Below are 19,581 nucleotides of genomic sequence, written 5' to 3'. Positions count from 1 at the left end.
ATACAAGGCGATTCCATTTATGTCATGTAATCAAATTGGCGTTTTAATTTTGGTTTTTTGAAGTCGTTTTATAATGTGTACATATTTAAATAATTTGCCAAGGTATTGTTCATTCAGGAACGAATAAAACTCTGTACCTGGCGGCGCACTAATATAGGTAACACTACAACCGACCACACAACAGTTATTTTTTGAAGTTTCTGTGTGGCAGAAAGCTGCGGTTCATTATCACAGGAAGAAAACGAGTACCGCATCCAACCCAAAGACTCACGTGTTTTCCCGAAGCAGTTTTCTTTGCCTGCGTACAGGTGGCGCTCAACTCAGTTCCACTAGCTCTATATTCTCAAATGTATGACACTATCAGAGTTTTAAGTACACTAGATGTAAATATACGATTAAAAATAAAATGGCACGTTACAGTTAAATATAACTGATTATTTATAAAAGTCCACATATGGGTTATTATGGATACATGTTTCACTTTATCGATCGTAACTTTCAATTTTCCTTTACACTCTTTGTACAAGTTAAATACAAGTATATTGCCGATATCTTTTGGTGAGGATAGTTCATATCTTGGTTCTAATTCGTGTATTAATTACACAACTTGAAGAATAGAATACGGTCGTGAATCACAAGCAATGAATATTGCCAATATTTTATTTATATTAATTGCCGTTTTTCTATTGATATCGCCCGATCGCTGGTGAAATACTGATTTGAATCGAATTGTGAAATGACCCGTAGAGTCATTTCACAATTCGATTTAAGCCTCTTTGTTCTAACCTTTCTGACTTCAGGCTAAACAGGTGTGTCACTTAATTCCATTTCCCGTTTCACATAAGCATACAATTCATGTAAATTAGACATAATTACGTGTAAATTAATCACTTCTGTTATTTTATATTCTCTCATAAAATATGACACAATATATAAAAGCACTTATAATAAATTTAACAAAAATTTCTATGTAAAATTAGCTATTTTCGTTGTTTTATAATACGAAAAATAACGATTAAATGTTTTTTAAATTAGAATTTTCATTTAACGATATTGACAATAAAAATTTTCTGGAGTAAAAATTATCATTTATTTCAGAAAAGGGTAGCAAAAATATATCCTTAATTAAATATTAAAGCTTTTTATTCATTTCAATTCTGAGAGATGGCGCTAATAAAAATATAGCTCCCGTTTATTGGACACGTTGACTCGATAAAGCGTTTCTCGGCTGAACAAGCAAGCCAATGGCATAACTTGTTTCAAATGAAACGGGTTACGCTATTGGCTTTCCCGTGAAGCTGTGTTAATGCCACTCGTTAAGAACAAGTTTTTTCGTACTTGTCACCTATAGTTTCCTTTGTGTGTTTCAAGTAGTCAACTGTGTTTCGGTTTTGGTCCTCTTATTACCGATCGTGTATACGGAGAAGATATTGTATAAAAGAATAACTTCGGTCGCCTTAAATACTTGAATATCGGTAAGTAGTCCTCTGAAATTTTTTGTAACTGTTTTTATACGAATCTTTTCCCAAAATTCTTTTTGTTTAACACAATTACTGACAAAAGTAACATAATTTTTTTCTTATCGTTTAACATTTGTAGTTAAGAATAATTGTAGTTCTTTTCTAACAATGCTCACTCTTCGTACTTGGGTAATTATGCAGTTTAAGGGAATATGAGTTTTTTTAATTATTATTTTTTAAAAAGAAGGTATATTTAATAGCCATTCAGAAAATGCATGACATTTTCCCGGGCGATCCGTATACAAAGTGTTATAAACAAAAAATCATAGGACTATTTACCGATTGTGCTCCGTTCGAGACGCCATTGCTTAAGCTTGTATTCGTCGCGGGGCGGCACATTGGACGGCGGACGCGTACGAAGTGTGTCACGTGAGATTTCTCGATGCCATCCGGCTACGTGACTACTCTCTCGCCTCGCATCCGACGTGTTCCTGATAACTTAACAATAATAATAATAAATAATGAATAAATATATAAAACAACAAAAGTAAAACTGCTCGTTAACGACGATAATTCTTTCACGATATATACAGTACAGTATTATGATGATAAAAATTAGTCATATGCGACATAAGATGTCTATTGTCTTGATGTAAATAAATATAGCTGAAACGAGAAGAATAAGTTATCAGAGAGTAGTCACGTGGCCAGATGGCATCGAGAAATGTCACGAGACACACTTCATACGCGTCCGCCGTCCAATGTGTCGCCCCGCGACGAATACAAGCTTAAGCAATGGCGTCTCGAACGGAGCACAATCGGTAAGTAGTCTTATGATTTTTTGTTTATAACACTTTATATACGGATCGCCTGGAAAAATGTTATGCATTTTCTGAATGGCTATTAAATATATCTTCTTTTTAAAAAATAATAATTAAAAAAACTCATATTCCCTTAAATTGCATAATTACCATTGGATCAATCGGAAAATTAAGATTCCGCTTGTAGACAAATAAGTAAAATTGTCTCCAGGTGTAACGGTCGTCTTAGAGCGTATATAAAAAACCGTTTCCCACTGAGAGAACCGTTCGTGACAATGGGACACACGGACAAAGAACCATCGTTAATCTTTATCCTTTCTTGTAATTAACGTGGAAAGAATCGAAAACGCTATAAAGTCGGAATGATTAGGGGAGACCGGGGCTAGTTGTAACAAGGGGCCTGTTACAGTGCAAATATCGCCTATATAATCAAAACTGAATGGTCACGTCATCTAGAATTAGGTTCGTTTACCGCTCGCCTACGTCATTACAAAATTCGAATAATATCCGTTGCATTGTTTTCGGTTAATTAGCGGTTAAAAGATTTACAGCGAGTTTCGTAAATTTTGATGCATCATGTCTTGTGCCGTTTGAAAACTTAGTTGTTACTCAGCTTTTACTAATTGCATTTCCTTTTAGATGGGTCCTTAATGTATATATACATTACGAGCAATCGAATTTTCTATTTTGAAATTAGCAGTGGGCATATTGGAAAAGATTGAAAGCATTATTTTCGGTATGAAAGGGATTCGAAGAAAACTACGAGGAAACGGTAGAATTAGCTTATTAGAAAATAGCATATAATATTTACAGGTGTTTCTTTATTGTTAACTTTTTCGTCAGCAGAATGTAAATGTTTATAATGCTTAATTTATTCCTACTGGTATTTGTTTTATTCAATAGTTATAGATTTATATTGCAAAGAGATACAAGTTTACTTTCGCTTCTAAATTAATTCATAAATGACATTAATGGTAAAAGTTAGTACTTTAAAAGTCCCGAAGAATGCTTACGGAGATTCTATGGTATTTTTAAATCATGGATTACTTTTTGGCTTTTATACAAAATTTGCAAATGATATTAAATTTATAATTCTCTAAGACATGTTTAGGATAATTGGGAAAAAAGTTAAATAAATGAGATAAAATAGAAGTACAGTCAAACCTGTTTTTATGCGGGGGATAGGGACCGCATTAAAAAAAACGCATTAAAAAAAATCTCACGAAACTTCACGAATGGCTGTAAATAATAGTTTTCGCGACACAATTAAAAAATATTTTTTTTATGCGGTCAACAGGGACCGCATAAAAGAAGTCTCACATAGAAAATAACTCAAAACCGTACGAAATAGAATTTATTGACAACAGATGTCGGCACTTGACTGCATCGTCTGGTCTATCGTCTGTTTTACATATTTTTGTCCAGGTGGTGTTTTGTTGACTTAAAAAGTAAATTATTTCATTTTTCGCATATTCATGCAATAATATTACTATAATAAGTGCATTTATGCTATAATAAGTTTATTTAGCTATAATAAGTCAACGTAAGACATGACGAATCGCACGAGACTAGTCGCCAACTATACCGCACAAATTAAAAATTCGCATTAAAAAAATCGCACAAATAAAAATCGCACATAAAAAGAGCGCATAAAAACAGGTTTGACTGTAATTAATATAATTTATAGTTTCCTGATTACTATTTAATTGATATTTCAATTGCATAAAGTTTGTGTTTGTTAAATAAACCCCACTTTTCTAACTGTAAGACGAAATTGTTGGAAATTAAATTCATTTTATTGTTACGTTTTGAATTTTAAAAGAAAATACAGGAGTGATTCACTCGATACCGAACACTTATGTACAGTATCTTCGTGTGAAATGAGTAGAAACACATACGGAACTTCTTTCAAAGGTTTCTATTTGTCGTGAATAAGGAATGTTTTTTTAATGACACGTTATTCAAATCAGGGGTATGAATAGCATGAATTAATCTGTGATAAAAAATATTTTATAAGTAATTCTCTTTTTCGTGTTTATTTTTTAGATACTCAAGATACCAGAATGGCCACTAGTGCAAATTTCGAGTCTATTATCTACCGTTGTGCATCTAAGACAAAATACAACGAAGGTTACTTGGACCAATTCTATGGATTTTTAGAAAATATTATGTTAAAACCAAGAGATTTGAAAGACTACGGGTTTCCTTTACGGTCTTCGACAACTGGCCAAACGTATTATAACGTTTCAGGCATGGAAAATTATACGGAAGACGAAAATAAACGATTATGTCTTCGATGTTACACCTATTTTAATGTATGGATGGACGATCCCGAGGATATCTGCGTTTCATTTCAAAAAACTAGTTCCTGTCCGCGCAGAAAATAATTATAAAATATATGCCTGTTGCAGAAGGAAGAAGCTAGCATGGGGTGTTTCTTCGATAATTATCACATTTCCACATCAAAATGCAGACTGTCGGACGTTTTATTTTCTACAGAAGAGTCCAATTTCTTAGCAAAAAACATAGTAGTATTGGATACAGAAATGCGTTACACAAAATTCGGGAAGGAAATCAATAAGATCATACTCATGTCGTTCGATGGTACATTAATATACGAGACGAACATGTTGCCACAGTCTCTTATACTCGGGCATAACAAGAAATGCAGGGAAATGATCGGAAAATTGTTAGTGCCATTTGCAGAAATGAGACAGTCTTTGTTAGATTTTATTAACAAAGAGACAATAATCATCGGACACGGATTGAAAACGATCTGAAAGCTCTTCGTTTGATCCATGAGAAGATTGTGGACACATCTATTATATTTCCAGATAGACGCGGATTCCCGTATCGATCGTCTTTAAAATCTTTAGCATTTGGGTAAAATCATCCAGACACCTAACCACGATATCGTAGAAGATTGCAGGGCGTGTCTGGATCTGGTTCTACTCAAATGGTACCAATCGTTTCAATGAAAATTGTAATAAACCGATTGAGTTTGTTGATCCTTAAACAGTTGATCTTCAAGGATGTTTGCTTTCCTGTAATTTATTGTGGATATAAATAAAAAAATTTGCGTAGAGTCGCTAATCCTGCGTATTAGTGAGAGTTTACGGCTCGCGCCTGTAAATTTCGATTTTATTTAGAGCATGGCGAAATTACTCGGGTTTCTTGACCAACAATTTTTTATTCTTCATTTAAGCTTATTGCCCACAGACAAAGGATGACCACTCTCAAATTAACGAGGTAAAAACAAAATTAATTAGCGAGAAATAAAGACTTTTAGATATTTTAAATGTTTCGTATCAAGATATATAAAGTTCTCCAGTTGGCTCAACTATGATAAATGTGTACAAGAGACCTTCAGACAAAGATGAGTTTATGGGGTACGAGATGGTGCTGTAGTAAAACACTGTGTCGATAGTCCAGTGAAATATTTCCAGTAATAAATACAATCGCAATATTTTAATCTTGCAGCTAAATCTGAAAACCTAAAATATGGCAATTTCTTCGTCATAATGCGGTATTTTTCGACCTAACTTTTAAGTGTTGTACCCAAACTTGGTAAATTTTGTTTTTGCGCTATCTTTAAACTTCGTGCATGTATTTATAATAAATGTTAATTAGTTTACATTATACATAGTATTTTCAATAAAATGATTGAAAAGATATTAATTACGTATGGCTGCATAATAACTATTTTTCGCTGCACCCGGTTTACTGACAATGTGTAAGGAAGATTAGATGACTTAACAATAAATATAGTTTTGATAATGCTAACCTTACCCAAATTTATTAATAAGGGTAGGACAATTCCCCACACAGTAAAAAGGTTAAGGCACCTTCGGGTGGATTTTCTATGGGAAATTGGCCGTATTAAGGCGTTCGACACGTTATGGAAACCCGGAATTAGTGAAAATGTTATTTGGAAAGGTTAAAGGTCGTTGCAGAAAGTCGAGTATTAATTCGAAACAAAGGTTCGTTTTCTGAATACATTTTTAATTTCGAGCAAGTAATTACATTTTATATTTTTTTAACTTATAGAATTTACATATTACTTAATATTTCAATTTTTACTTTGCAGTACCAGTTATTGCAGCCAAAACCTTAGGAAACAATAATGCAATGTACTTATTTAGTGCTTCTGTGTCTGATGTTATTGGAACGGGAGGAGCTGGTATTCCAAGAAAAATAGCAGCGATTGAGAGCGCAATAGCGAAGAATTGAAGTGGAGGAGCAAGAAAAATTTCGGCGACACCACTGAAAATGTTTTCAATGTTAACTTGTCGTGGGCCTTCCTTGCCATCATTCCCAGTTTCCCGACGAATTTCAACCTGAAACAAAACGAAATGAGATTTCATTTAATTAATTTCGTTATTTGAAGAAATTTCTTCAAAAATATCAAATTCTGAACAATAATTTTCACGAATTTCATCATACATTACACATTATTAACACATTATTCTTGTTTTTTAACATTTTCGAGAGAAAAAAGAAATTATATTACAAGTGGAAAGAAACGTTTTCTTAGAAAACACTTTGTTTTTTCAAATCAACTTTCAAAGAAACAAGCAATTACTCATTGTAACATCGTCACAATGCCGGGCTGCAATTTTTAATCATATTTTAATTTAAAAAATTGCGTGATTTGAGGTGCAGACCGGAAATTCGTACGTAGTGAATAAGGACCACCTAGTCGTAAAATTTCCATATATGGTCTCTATTTTCATCTGAGTATTTCCGTTCTCGAGATAAAGGAAGAGTAATAACAATGGTATCTACATGTCTACAAATGGGATATTTCAGCCCAATTATCTGAAAAATGTCTGATAAACAAATTTAAATATAATAAAAAGCAACAGAAACTGTTAATATTTTTCATCACATTTCAGAACAATTTCTGCTTTTCTTTTTGATTTTTCAATTTCATTATTAAAGTTACAGAAGAGAAAATTCTAGTGCAAAATTCGTGAAGTTGGAAGAGAATTGAAGTTATTACTTACAGAATTCACTCCGCCGATTGTCAACAACAAAGTAAAGCCTGCAACAAAAAATTTCCATTGTCCATAACACATAAAATCGAAAGAAATAGCGTAAACGCACGACACGAACGACGTCTTTACGAAAGATCGAACACTAAAATCCAGGTATAACACTTACCGATAACACAGAAGAGGTAGAAGTTGTTCATCTCGTAGTTTGTTATTCTCTGGACGAAGTCGAAGAGAAGTGATTGCCTCTTCCATTCCAATCTACTTTTATAACAGAAAATATTGGCAACGGGGACATGCCACGTGTGATTCACACGTGCCGAAACAACTGTGATCTAATATTGATAATTACACAGATGTCGCTAATATTCCACCCAGAAATCGTTAATTAATTTAGGTATATAATTGTTTGGAAAATATTCTTATCGAATCCGTAGAGATGAAGAAAACGTCATATTTGAGAGGAGAGTGGAGGTGTTATCTCACTCGGAGTATGGTTTGAATATATTAATTTAAAACAAAATTTAAAAAGTTAACTATTCAGAATTAATCTTCGAAAGTTCCACACTCTTATTATTAGATAAATATTGTACTGTGCCAAATAACACGTCTCTAAAATAATTGTAGAAAGAAGTAACGTATGAAGTGACACACAGAAATGTGTGTAGCGACGTATCAGTTAATGACAGATTTGCAAAATCGCCAGTCATTGGGACGATTTCAACCGTTCCCAAAATCGTTTGTAATGTATTATGTCACTCGATTGTTGTGGCCGTTTATTTATTGTATAAATTATAACGCGTGTTAATCTATAATTATAAAATCGAATTACTGTTTGTGTGATCGAGTATCACGAAAGCAATTCCTACCGATTCCTGCGAAACTTTCTATACATATTCGAGATGGACACGGGAAGAGTACGGGCTACAAAAGTTCAAATTATTCGATTTTTCTCCTGTAAATGATTACATAAATTGTTAATTCTGAATGGATTCAATTGTATCGGGAATGAATTTCGAATGACTTTCTTCTACAAAATAATTGCGACTACGTGCAACTTGATTTGTCAGTTCCCTATTCTTCAAGTATTTTCTTTATAAAAATTATAAAACTATACTGTTCCCGTTAGAGAAGAATTTCTTAAAAAGTTACGCTATAACTTCTATTTAAAAATATTCCTGCGTTTGAAAGTAAAGATTTCGTAATTTGCATTTACAGATGAAAAGATTTGTTATAAGATATCTACGTCACATTGTAAAATAGAAAAAGACCACGTGACATTGCGCATACGACGAATTCAAGTATTTGTGTTATCAGTTCTGATAGAATATAAATTACTTGTCTCGAAGATTCGTTTACGTCTTGAAAAAAGGAAAATCAGTCGAATCCTACCGAATTTAGCACTTAATAATAATAATCGAGTGGCCAAATTTGTATTCGTTTGAAGAAAACACAAGTAAAACGCAATGCGTTCGGAAAATAAAGTTCATAAATATAACAGTAAAAATACAAGATAAAGAATATTGTGTTCAAAATTTAAAAAATTCATATTTAAACATTCCAGAAGAGCGGATGAAAAATGGGTTTCTAGATTTTCTGAATATGTGTTTTACGTGTAACAGTAGAACACAGCAATCTGTATTCGGCACGGCCGACGACTGTGTCAGTTGTTGGGGAACGAACCGAACTCATTTTTAATAACGAGATTCTGTAAAAATGCCGGCATAACCAGTTTACTAGGCTGGAGAATTAGATTTAGTTTAATCGTAAACCTTCTGTCCTTAAAACGCTACCGACAGATGATAAGTTCTCTGTGTGCTTATTAAAAAAATCTGGATTTTAGTAACACTCGGCGACCGTTTTACGAAATTAGATCTATTCACGAACACCTATTATAAATGGGAACAAACAGGTAAATATCATTTTAACACAAAGTGCGAATGCATTTATAAATCATAAATTTGGAATGTCGTAACACTAAAAATAAATGTTTTAATGAAAACAAACCCTGAATAAAAAACATTCAAACGGCGTTTGTACACGTTATGGACGGTACATATACGTGTGCGTAAATTCAATACGTTAACTGGAAAAAATCATTGTTAACGTTGATAATTTTTGAACCGAAACTGTACTTGTCGATTCAATTATCAAATAAGAAGAAGCTCGTTTACGAACAACCGATAGAAGGATCGAAGGACCTTAATTAAAATTACAGTTACAAAAGGAACAAAGGATTAGTTTGACTGCTTTACAGAAATTGTGGTAAATGCGTTTAAACTCAAAAGTATTTCGCTCTTTGTTTATTGATATAAAAGGAGTGGACAGTTAGACCTTGTTTTAAAACTCTCAAAAATATAGTCGTATAACATTCGGAATTTATATTAAATTAAAAGAGACACGCGGGTATTGTGGCTACGTTCATCTCGCATCTTACCCCGAAACATTAGTAATTTCATACGCAAGTAATTCTACGTTTTCAATTACAACTCCGATAAACAATTGAGGCAGTTATTCATATATTTGTTAATGACCGTCGAAGTATTTGGATAATCAATCGTTACCGTAATAATCGGCCGCTGGCATTTATACAGAAGAGACGTGGTGTTAACAGGTGAAATCAAACATATGCCGCAACATAAATTAAGTATGCAATAAGTTCACGTTCTCGTTTATGAAAACGATTGAATACGAGAAGAAAGATTTTTTACGTCGCTAAAAATTGCTATTACCTCGATTGTTTGTATATATTTTTGTTAAATAAGATGACATTGGCCGTTTATAATTAATTTTTGTGTAGATAATGCAATGAAAATTTTAATCCGAAGAAGGAATTATTTATAAGGTTTTAATTTTCAAGAGTTTTTAATCTCTTATCCTCCTGCTCCAATAGAATTTCGATTGATCTCCCGTTCTATAAGTCAAAACGTAGGATATTGAAGTTTGAACACCATTGATATTCTTTACCTTATATTTCTTGTGTAGATAATCAGTTAAGCTTGAAATTTGGTACAGGGTATGAAAATTGTTCTAAAATATTATATGTTACTAAGTGCGCCCTCAAAAGTAAGTTTTTGCGGTGCACTTGTAAGTTTTTTTAACATGATCATGATTGAGCGCGCATTAAATTTGGCCGAGGAATAGAAGTGTGATGAGAAATTTGATATTAAAAGAGAATTTTAACGTTTAAATTTTGATATTTAATCAGATTCGTAATTATCACTTTTCGGCTCAAAACTTGAGAAATTCACGGGAAATCACGAAAACGAGATAGTGTCGCCATCTGATGACCGTGTTTGCAAAATTAAGCTGTTTGTTATTTTATAATAAATAACAATATTAAAAGATTTTATGTAAAATATCATTAAAAGATGGCGCCACATTCAATTTTAAATGCTTTTGCCGGGAAAGTTACGCAACTCTTTGCTGTTTTTACTCATAAATTTAAAGTAAATGGCGTTAAATCTTTCGTTATCAAAGGATTTAAGAAAAATGAATACTGGCTAATGTAAATGACCGATAGTTTCAATATACTAAAAACTATATTTCAGGTATTTTGTTATATTTGTGAATAAATTCAGTTCGAAATCTCTATCTCACTGACAAGAATTAAATGGATAAGTCATTATAAAGACAGCTGTAAATTTGGACATGTCTTTACCAAAGTGTAACATAAATATTTTAGTGTTAAATTTCAACTTTTACAACATCTAAATTAACTAGTCATTCCCTCAAATTTTTGTTTAAACATTTATTACTCTGTAATATTATGTAAAGAGTTTAATCCATGACAGATGGCATATTGAGCAGAAAATGGCATCCAAATTTTTATTGTGGGGTAGTGTAATCACAGATGCCACAATGCAAATTTGGATGCCATTTTCTGCTCAGGCGATTCCCACAGAAAAAACCCTTTTCAATTTCAAAAAATCTCCTTCAAATTTACTAATCACACGCAATGATCAAAATATTGAGACAGCTTTGTATAATAATACAACGTGGAATAACATATGGATGTACTGTTGCACCTACCCGTGAAATGATTTTAAAGTGATATTTTTCATTGATATCGTTTTAAACATTGGTATGTATATCAGGATCGAAATTCACATTTTTATATGAATTCGTATTGTATTTTTGATACTACAGGATATAGAATTCTGTGCTCCAAAAGCGGCTGTTCTGCTGAATGTGACTTTCATATGAATAATTATTTGTATGTAAGTTTTATAACACACAGTAAAACGAAAATAAGATAAATTAAAACATGTAGTGCTTCTTGAAGTGTAATTCCTAATATTGGCGGTGTTACATCGTCTACTTTACATTGGTATCTGATACAATAACGGCTTCGATACCCGAAAATCGGCCCTGATTCTCGGGAATTAATAAAAAAAAAATTTTCTCACTGAGGGAAAAATCATGGCGGGTAGTGAAGACTATGTTACATTAATTATCATGTAGCGCCATCTGTTGAGAATGTGTAAAACCTGTTATGGCCGTAATTAGATGTATCTAGCTACTGTAATTAACGTTAGATATTAAATAATGCATTTTGAGTTTACGATATTCAAAAGGGCGCAAATAACCTACGAGTTTTATTAACTTTTTATAAAAAATCGAGCTAAAATATATCATAAACAAATATATAATTGTGAAAAGAAAACAAGTAAAAAAGATTATTAAAATATTTGTTTTAATCAGAACGAGGACATCCAAAACCATAAAATTTTCTTGGAAAACACATGTTTAAAAAGTGTTTTATTTTAGCAATTATCTGTAAATTAAAATATTCTACATGGGAATTTAAATATTGAGTTTAAAAAATTAAAAATATTTCTCGCGTTAATAAGTTACAAACAACACCTGTCTTATAATTAACATGCTGTGTTTTGTTACACATTCTTTGTTTAGTGTCATACGTGACTCATTTTTGCCATCAATATTTTACGTATAAAAGTGGGTTCAAATTGTAGAAGCGATCACTTTACTTCGATTTCGTCCAGAGAACAACAAACCACAAAGAGATGAAGAAGTTGTACGTTTACTCTATTGTCGGTAAGTATTGTCTCATCTAATGTTAATTGTTAAAGATGCAGTTATTGCTTTTCCATTAAAACTATAATTGTATTACTGACGGTCTTAGGCCTCATTTTGTTTGTGGACATCAATGGAGCGAGTTCGGTAAGTGTACAATTTATTAATATTCTGAAGGAAGAATGCTAAAGAATATCTGTCCATCAAGGCCTTAAGGATCTCGAAAGGTTACTCTATTGCAAAAATTTCAGAAAAGTTTTGTATTTTAGCGTAAAATACCTTATTATTTTTCATTTTCCAGTTCGAAACTCACGAAAATTCAAACAAAGTTAATGGATTAGGTGATGTAAGGCAACATAACATAGTGGACGTTATCGAATCAGGAAGAACCGATGGTACACAACATCCTCCCGATGGTGAAAGTAGTAGTACGTCTCCATCCACACACGATTCATCAATTACATCCACACACGATTCATCAACTTCATCCACACACGATTCATCAACTTCATCCACATCCGATTCATCAACTTCATCCACATCCGATTCATCAACTTCATCCACATCCGATTCATCAACTTCATCCACATCCGATTCATCAACTTCATCCACATCCGATTCATCAACTTCATCTACAAGTGATTCTTCTAGGATGTTAGAAGAGAATTAATTTTTCAGGAGTCATGTCAAAGAGATCAGAAACAATAGTATGACGACCACAAAAATAAATCTGCGAGAAATACCTTTTTTAATTCTTTAAAATTACAAACAAAAATTTAATTATTTGTTAAAAAATTAAACTTTATGGTAATTGAGATTTGTGTTTGCTCTTTTGCTTTATTATCCTATTTTCATATTGATATTCGCAGCTGGTTTCCTGCTTTCATTTGTTGTTAGAAAGCTTTTTTACAATATAAATTTTCGTAACACTTGAAAATGAATATACGTAATTGCTACCCGTTATGTATAAACCTTCTGTGTATAACATCTGTTCTTTTAGCTATTGAACTAAGTTTTATTTTCCTCGCTCTGTTATATATAACAGAGGCATCGTTCATGAAATGACCCCCCCTGAAGATTTTTACATTTTTGGGACTTTGGAACGTCGAGAAATGTAGAAAATTTCGAGGTTTTTTTAATGTATAGATGTTAGTGTTTGTGTAAGAGGCACGATTTTGTTCACCCTCTTTGAAGCTTAATAACTCCTGTGCTTTTTGTCGAAATTTTCTGAAATTTTGCAGGGAGGTTTGTGCATTAGGGGGAGCGATGTTATTAAATTTTGGTGGTTAAAGTCGAGAGGGTGGAAGATAAAGGGGTCGTGCCTATCTCCAGTAAGGTCAGTCTTAATGACGATTTTACTCATTATTAGCATTTACAATTTTTTATAAAAACCTGTCCCTACCCTCAAAATTATGCTTTTGGCCACTTTAAAACAATTAAAAGTATAAAAAAGTTTTAATAATAAAATATCCTAACAGATGGCACCACACAAGCAGTTTTAAATATTTCTGGGAAAGTTAAGCAACTTGGTGAATAATTTCTGAAAACTCTAAAGAGCTATTACTGTTTTTTTTTGTTTTACTTCTAATAAATATCATTCATTCTTTCTTTTCTCTCTAAATTTCTTAGCCAATGTCGACAATGTTTTGCCTATATAAAGCGATGGTATTAACACATTTAATGTTGTGTGTTTCTGTGTGATTTTTTAGAAAGTGACAAAACACCGCTTTACAAAACTTGCATGAAAGTACTTATGAAATTTCTGTCGGGTGTTCTTTGTCTGTGGAAAAAGTTATCTTTAGAACTTCGATAAAAATTTCACACGTTAAGCCACAAAGCCACGTCAAGGCGACACTCATTTTGTGGTAGTTTTTTGATTTCCGGAAACTGACCCCGATTGCTCGGCAGAATAACATTCGGGGAATAAAACTGGATATTCGTTACTATTCGATTAATTCGATAACCTAAAATTAGCGAAAATTCTCGTTGCATAATTATTGTCGTGAATGACGTTTCGAGAATGACGTCACGTTACTTATAAAATTTGATATTAGCCAGGTTGAGGCCGAAGTTTTAAACGCGAAAACGTGTACGTCGAACGTTGAGCGCCGCTTTCCTGTAAACCTAGAACAGTGGCGTAGCGAACATAACTGGCACCCGACACTTTATTGGCGCCCATCTCCCCCTCCAGAAACACATAGTTTTTCTTGGAGACCATTTGGGCGCCCCTCTGCGAGTGGCGCCCGGTGCATGATACACTCCCTTGCATCCCCCTCGCTACGTTACTGGCCTAGAAATTTGACAATGGCGTTTGGAAAGTCAGTGGAATCGTGCTCGACATTCCAAACGCCATTGTCAAACTTCTAGACTTACAGGAAAGCGGCGCTGAACGTCCGACGTACACGTTTTCGCGTTTAAAACTTCGGCCTCAATCTCACTATTGTTTACTGTTTATGAATATTAGTTGAATTCTTAAAATTCGCTCTCATAACGTTTTATTAATCTAAAAGAAAATATTGAATTTCTTTCTGTACAAACTTAAATTATAAATTTAAAAATTTGATTGTTGAATTAAAGTTTAGGTTCAACAGATAAGTAGATTTTCGGGAGAATACTTTGTGGGATCGCAGAAACGTTGAGTCGGTGCCGTACAGACAAAAGTTACCCTCTCAGTTGTTGAGCCCAAAAGTAATAATCTTTTGTATTTAACGGTTGCGGACAGGCGAACTTTCCATTTACCTCAGTCAAAAAAACATTATCCTTGTAACTGTATATGATGCATTTTTTTCTGTAAATGTGGTTAGGCACAATGAACTGCGTCAGGAAGCGTCGACTCCACTGTAAATGTAAGAGAAGACATGGACCTGTATTTTTTTACATATAAATAGGGTTGTCATAATTGTCAAGCATTGATACGGGACATTTATTTAAGTGCTAAATAAATACAACATGAAAAAAGTGGGTAGGTAATAGTTTATTTTGCTTAAACCATATTGATTTTTTTATCAATCTAATAAAATGAACACGTAGAATAATAATAACGATGCAAGGCTATTCATATTTTAAAGTTGATTTAACTCTCTTAATTATATCATTTTCTTCTTAAAATTACTTCAATTGTCTCCACTGACAACTTGTTTCTTTTGTCTGACCATTGAGTTAACATTAAGGAAAATATTCTCTTTATATTTGCATTGTTGGCTGGAATGGCAAATACGCATTCGTATAGCTTTATTAGACATGACTTCTGATTAATATGCATTGTATCTGCAAAAAACTTCAGTCATTTCTTTTATACTCAATTTTATAGTTGCTTTGCAGTTTTGGTTGGAATTATTTTTCACAAAACAACCTTTTAGATATACAAACTGGTTGAATAGAATCTCAGTGTTGACGATATCAAAGTTTTTTGCTTGTAAATATCCAATAATATGTTCTATTTTTCCCATTCAGAGACTTGGTTGAAAGTCATCCAGTCGAATGCATTCAATTTTTGGAATGATTGTGATAATTTCTCAATATATTCCACAGCAGATTAAAGAAATCGATTTCCTGTTGTTCGAAAGTTTTCACTTTAGTGCTGCTTCCGGAATCAAGCTTTAACCTATGTTCGGTCACGCGGTTCTAGAGAAACCGTTCCGTTACTATCTATTTCTAAGATAGAGAGTTTACAATTGTAAGTACAATTATATGTACAATACCTCGATGTTTCTTGATCTGTTCATACGATGTCGGCAAGACGATCACGGATCTCTTTACAGTTGTTTCAGTAGTCAGGATGGCACATATCCGGGGGAACGACGAGACAATCTGGACGCTAAGTCCCAGTGTCACTAGTCACAATGTAAAAGACACTTCTCGGGGAACGATCTCCCCGAAGATCGGGTGCGCGGTCGTTATATCCCCATGTGGGAATTAAATCAGGTGACCTTATGTTTTCCGGTGATGACACTTCAAATGTGCCATCGATGGGCCGGTCAGGGTAGAAAAGAAATTGTTTAAATTTCGACTTTCCAACAGGTCAACAATTAGATATTGATAAATATCGTAAATCGTCTAAAACTTTTCTCCCACGTTGTACTTAATAAATTACTTAACTCCCGGATCTCACATTGATATTGTTGTAGGGAATTTTTCGATAAAATTCCAGAATTTGGGGAAATTTTGCAGGCACATATTGAATAAGTGACTTTATGTATTTGGCAATGTTGACTAAAGAGGTGCTGTCAGCATGGCTACGCTGACAGCACCTCTTTAGTCAACATTGCCATATACTAGATTTTGAATACTTAGTGAACTTAATATATTTATTATTAAACAAAATCATTAAATGGATTAAAGCGTGTTAAATTAAGTTTTTAGAAAAAACTGATAATTATAAACTGCTCAAATGTGCATTAATGACAGAAATAATAGTAAAGGATTATCTGAAAGCTACTGCAGCTGGTATACGAAATACCAAACACAAACGGTGTAACAAATGTGTGTTTTTATTTTTAGGTGTTACGAAATTTTTATTGTAAAAAGGATTTTTTATAGCAAGGTTGCGGCCGAATTTTTTATCTGTAAAACGTGAACGTCGAACGTCTAGCTCCGCTTACAAGATAGTGGCTCTCGACGTTCGACGTTCACGTTTTACAGATGAAAACTTCGTCAGCAACCTCGCTAATAACAAAAGAAAAGAGGAAAGTGAAAAGAACGGCGAATATAAATGTTAAAAATTAATGGGAGGATAATAGCAATTTCGTTTATTACAGATTTTAATTTCTAAAAAATAATTACAAGTTTTTAGTTATTTTTTTCGCTTGTATACTTGAAGAAAAAGAAGAAAACTTTTAATGTTTAAGTTTTCGTATTTTTGAAAGATTTATTTTATATGATTATATACATCGTAGTACATTTTTTATTTCTTTAATATGCGTCCTAATCAAATAAATTCCCTTTATCTGTTAAAGAAACTTCAGGTTTGGATATAATTGTCGAGCCTAGAGCTATCATGATGATCCCGGTACTGAATCGGATGATGATCCTGGTGCTGAATCAGATGATGATCCTGGTGCTGAATCAGATGATCCTGGTCCTGAGTTGGATGAAGAGCCTGGTGATGAACCAGATGATGGACCTGGTACTGAGTCGGATGCTGATCCTGATGCTGAGTCGGATGGTGAGCCTGGTACTAAATCAGATGCTGATCCTAATGCTGAGTCGGATGCTGAGCCTGATCCTGGTACTAAATCAGATGCCGATCCTGATGCTGATCCTGATCCTGGTACTAAATCAGATGCCGATCCTGATGCTGATCCTGATCCTGGTACTAAATCAGATGCCGATCCTGATGCTGATCCTGATCCTGGTACTAAATCAGATGCCGATCCTGATGCTGATCCTGATCCTGGTACTAAATCAGATGCCGATCCTGATGCTGATCCTGATCCTGGTACTAAATCAGATGCCGATCCTGATGCTGATCCTGATCCTGGTACTAAATCAGATGCCGATCCTGATGCTGATCCTGATCCTGGTACTAAATCAGATGCCGATCCTGATGCTGATCCTGATCCTGGTACTAAATCAGATGCCGATCCTGATGCTGATCCTGATCCTGGTACTAAATCAGATGCCGATCCTGATGCTGATCCTGATCCTGGTACTAAATCAGATGCCGATCCTGATGCTGATCCTGATCCTGGTACTAAATCAGATGCCGATCCTGATGCTGATCCTGATCCTGGTATTAAATCAGATGCTGAGCCTGGTGCTGAATCGGATGCTGAGCCTGGTGCTGAATCGGATGATGAGCCTGGTGCTGAATCGGATGATGAGCCTGGTGCTGAATCGGATGATGAGCCTGGTGCTGAGTCAGGTACATCTATATTTGCAGCATTCTCAGACTGTTGTGTAGATACAATGCTCCTCATTTTAGCAACATGCCTTAATACACGTAATCCATTAGGTTTTTTTGAATTTTCACGTCGAGTTTCAGACTGAAACAGAATGAAAAAGTAATAAAATTAAACATTTTTGAAATAAATAAAACGAAAAAAGTAACCATTTGTAAATACTTTTATGTTTCAATACTTCTGAATGGTTTTAAAATATAAAATTATTTACAAATATATGTATTCATCACTTAGCTTATAACTTCTGTGGTTAAACTATAAAAAACACGCTAACATTAAAAAAGAAAATTATATTAAATCACAATCATTTAATACCCTTAAGAAAAGAATGTGACAGACAGACATTCCCCAAAATTTTTCCTTCAGAATATTAATAACTTTTACACTTACCAAACTCGCTCCTTTGATGATCACAAGCAAAATGAATCCTACAAGAAGGATTATCGTTAGTAATTCTATTAAAATATCTTAATAATTATTAAAATATATTATTTATTTATCACGATTTTAGCTTAATGGATAAATTATCAATAACAGATGATCATTTGACCACCATTATCTCTAATCAAGAAAGTATATAAACAGAACAAGTACTGTACGTAAATGTTCGCGAAGATGCACCTACTACTTTGAAAACAATCCAGCGATGAGTTGCTTAACTTTCCCGGCAACATTTAAAACTGCGTGTGTTGCGCCGTCTGTTATAATACTTTATTTTAAAAATTTTTTATATTTTTAATTATTATAAAATGGCAAATAGCTTAATTTTGAGGGTAGGTTATGGGTTTTATAAAAAATTATAAATGCTAATAACGAGTAAAATCGTCATTAAGTTCTACTCTAATCGAGATATGACACACAACCCTCTTCATCTTCACACCCCCTCGGCATTTAACCACCAAAATTTAACAGCATCAACCACCCTAATTCACAAACCTCCCTGCAAAATTTCAGCAAAAACAACGGGAGTTATTAAGCTTCAAACAGGGCGAAGAAAATCGTGACTCCCACACAGACACTTGTTCTTGCATAAAAGTTTTTGGTTTTACTCGTAATCAAAATAAACGTTATTTTCATCTGTGTTTACCCTGCAACCTACCGACAAAATTCTCCATTTTGTAACGTTTAAAAAAAATCAGCTTTTAGACAGTGTTGCCAAACATATTCCAACACTTCCCCTAATAGCAACTGAAAACCTTGTAAATTTAATTATAACAGTTTAATCCTAATAAATTAATACAGTTCAGTGTTTAAAATTCTTCTAATCATTCAATTATTCTTTAATTTTACGGTTATACATATTGAAGTTAAACCTACTTAACATCTCTGCAGTGGGGCTGAATGTTAAGCAAGGTGTTTCATCTAAATT

At 33.5% G+C, this 19,581-nt stretch overlaps 1 protein-coding gene across 1 annotated transcript; it reads left to right on the top strand.

Moving 5' to 3' along the window:
• Positions 1-16,090: 16,090 nt before the first annotated feature.
• On the top strand, positions 16,091-18,300 carry LOC136970297 (clumping factor B-like). Its single transcript, XM_067264710.1, has 2 exons — positions 16,091-16,156; positions 17,302-18,300. The coding sequence occupies exons 1-2, from the start codon at positions 16,091-16,093 to the stop codon at positions 18,298-18,300; spliced, it is 1,065 nt and encodes a 354-aa protein (XP_067120811.1).
• Positions 18,301-19,581: the final 1,281 nt, after the last annotated feature.

This window comes from Centruroides vittatus, unplaced genomic scaffold, assembly GCF_030686945.1.
Source record: "Centruroides vittatus isolate TY-2023 unplaced genomic scaffold, ASM3068694v2 contig_1907, whole genome shotgun sequence".
Taxonomy (NCBI): Eukaryota; Metazoa; Arthropoda; class Arachnida; order Scorpiones; family Buthidae; genus Centruroides; species Centruroides vittatus.
Note: the sequence above shows the minus strand (reverse complement) of the source record. Positions and strands in the feature narration are given on the sequence as shown.

What these genes read in the sequence shown, in the direction of transcription:
- LOC136970297 (XM_067264710.1), top strand. Translation starts at nt 16,091, where the DNA reads ATGGCACATATCCGGGGGAACGACGAGACAATCTGGACGCTAAGTCCC. An exon ending in CCAGTGTCACTAGTCACAAT is followed by an intron (nt 16,157 to 17,301) that starts GTAAAAGACACT and finishes TGTCGAGCCTAG; the next exon opens with AGCTATCATGATGATCCCGG.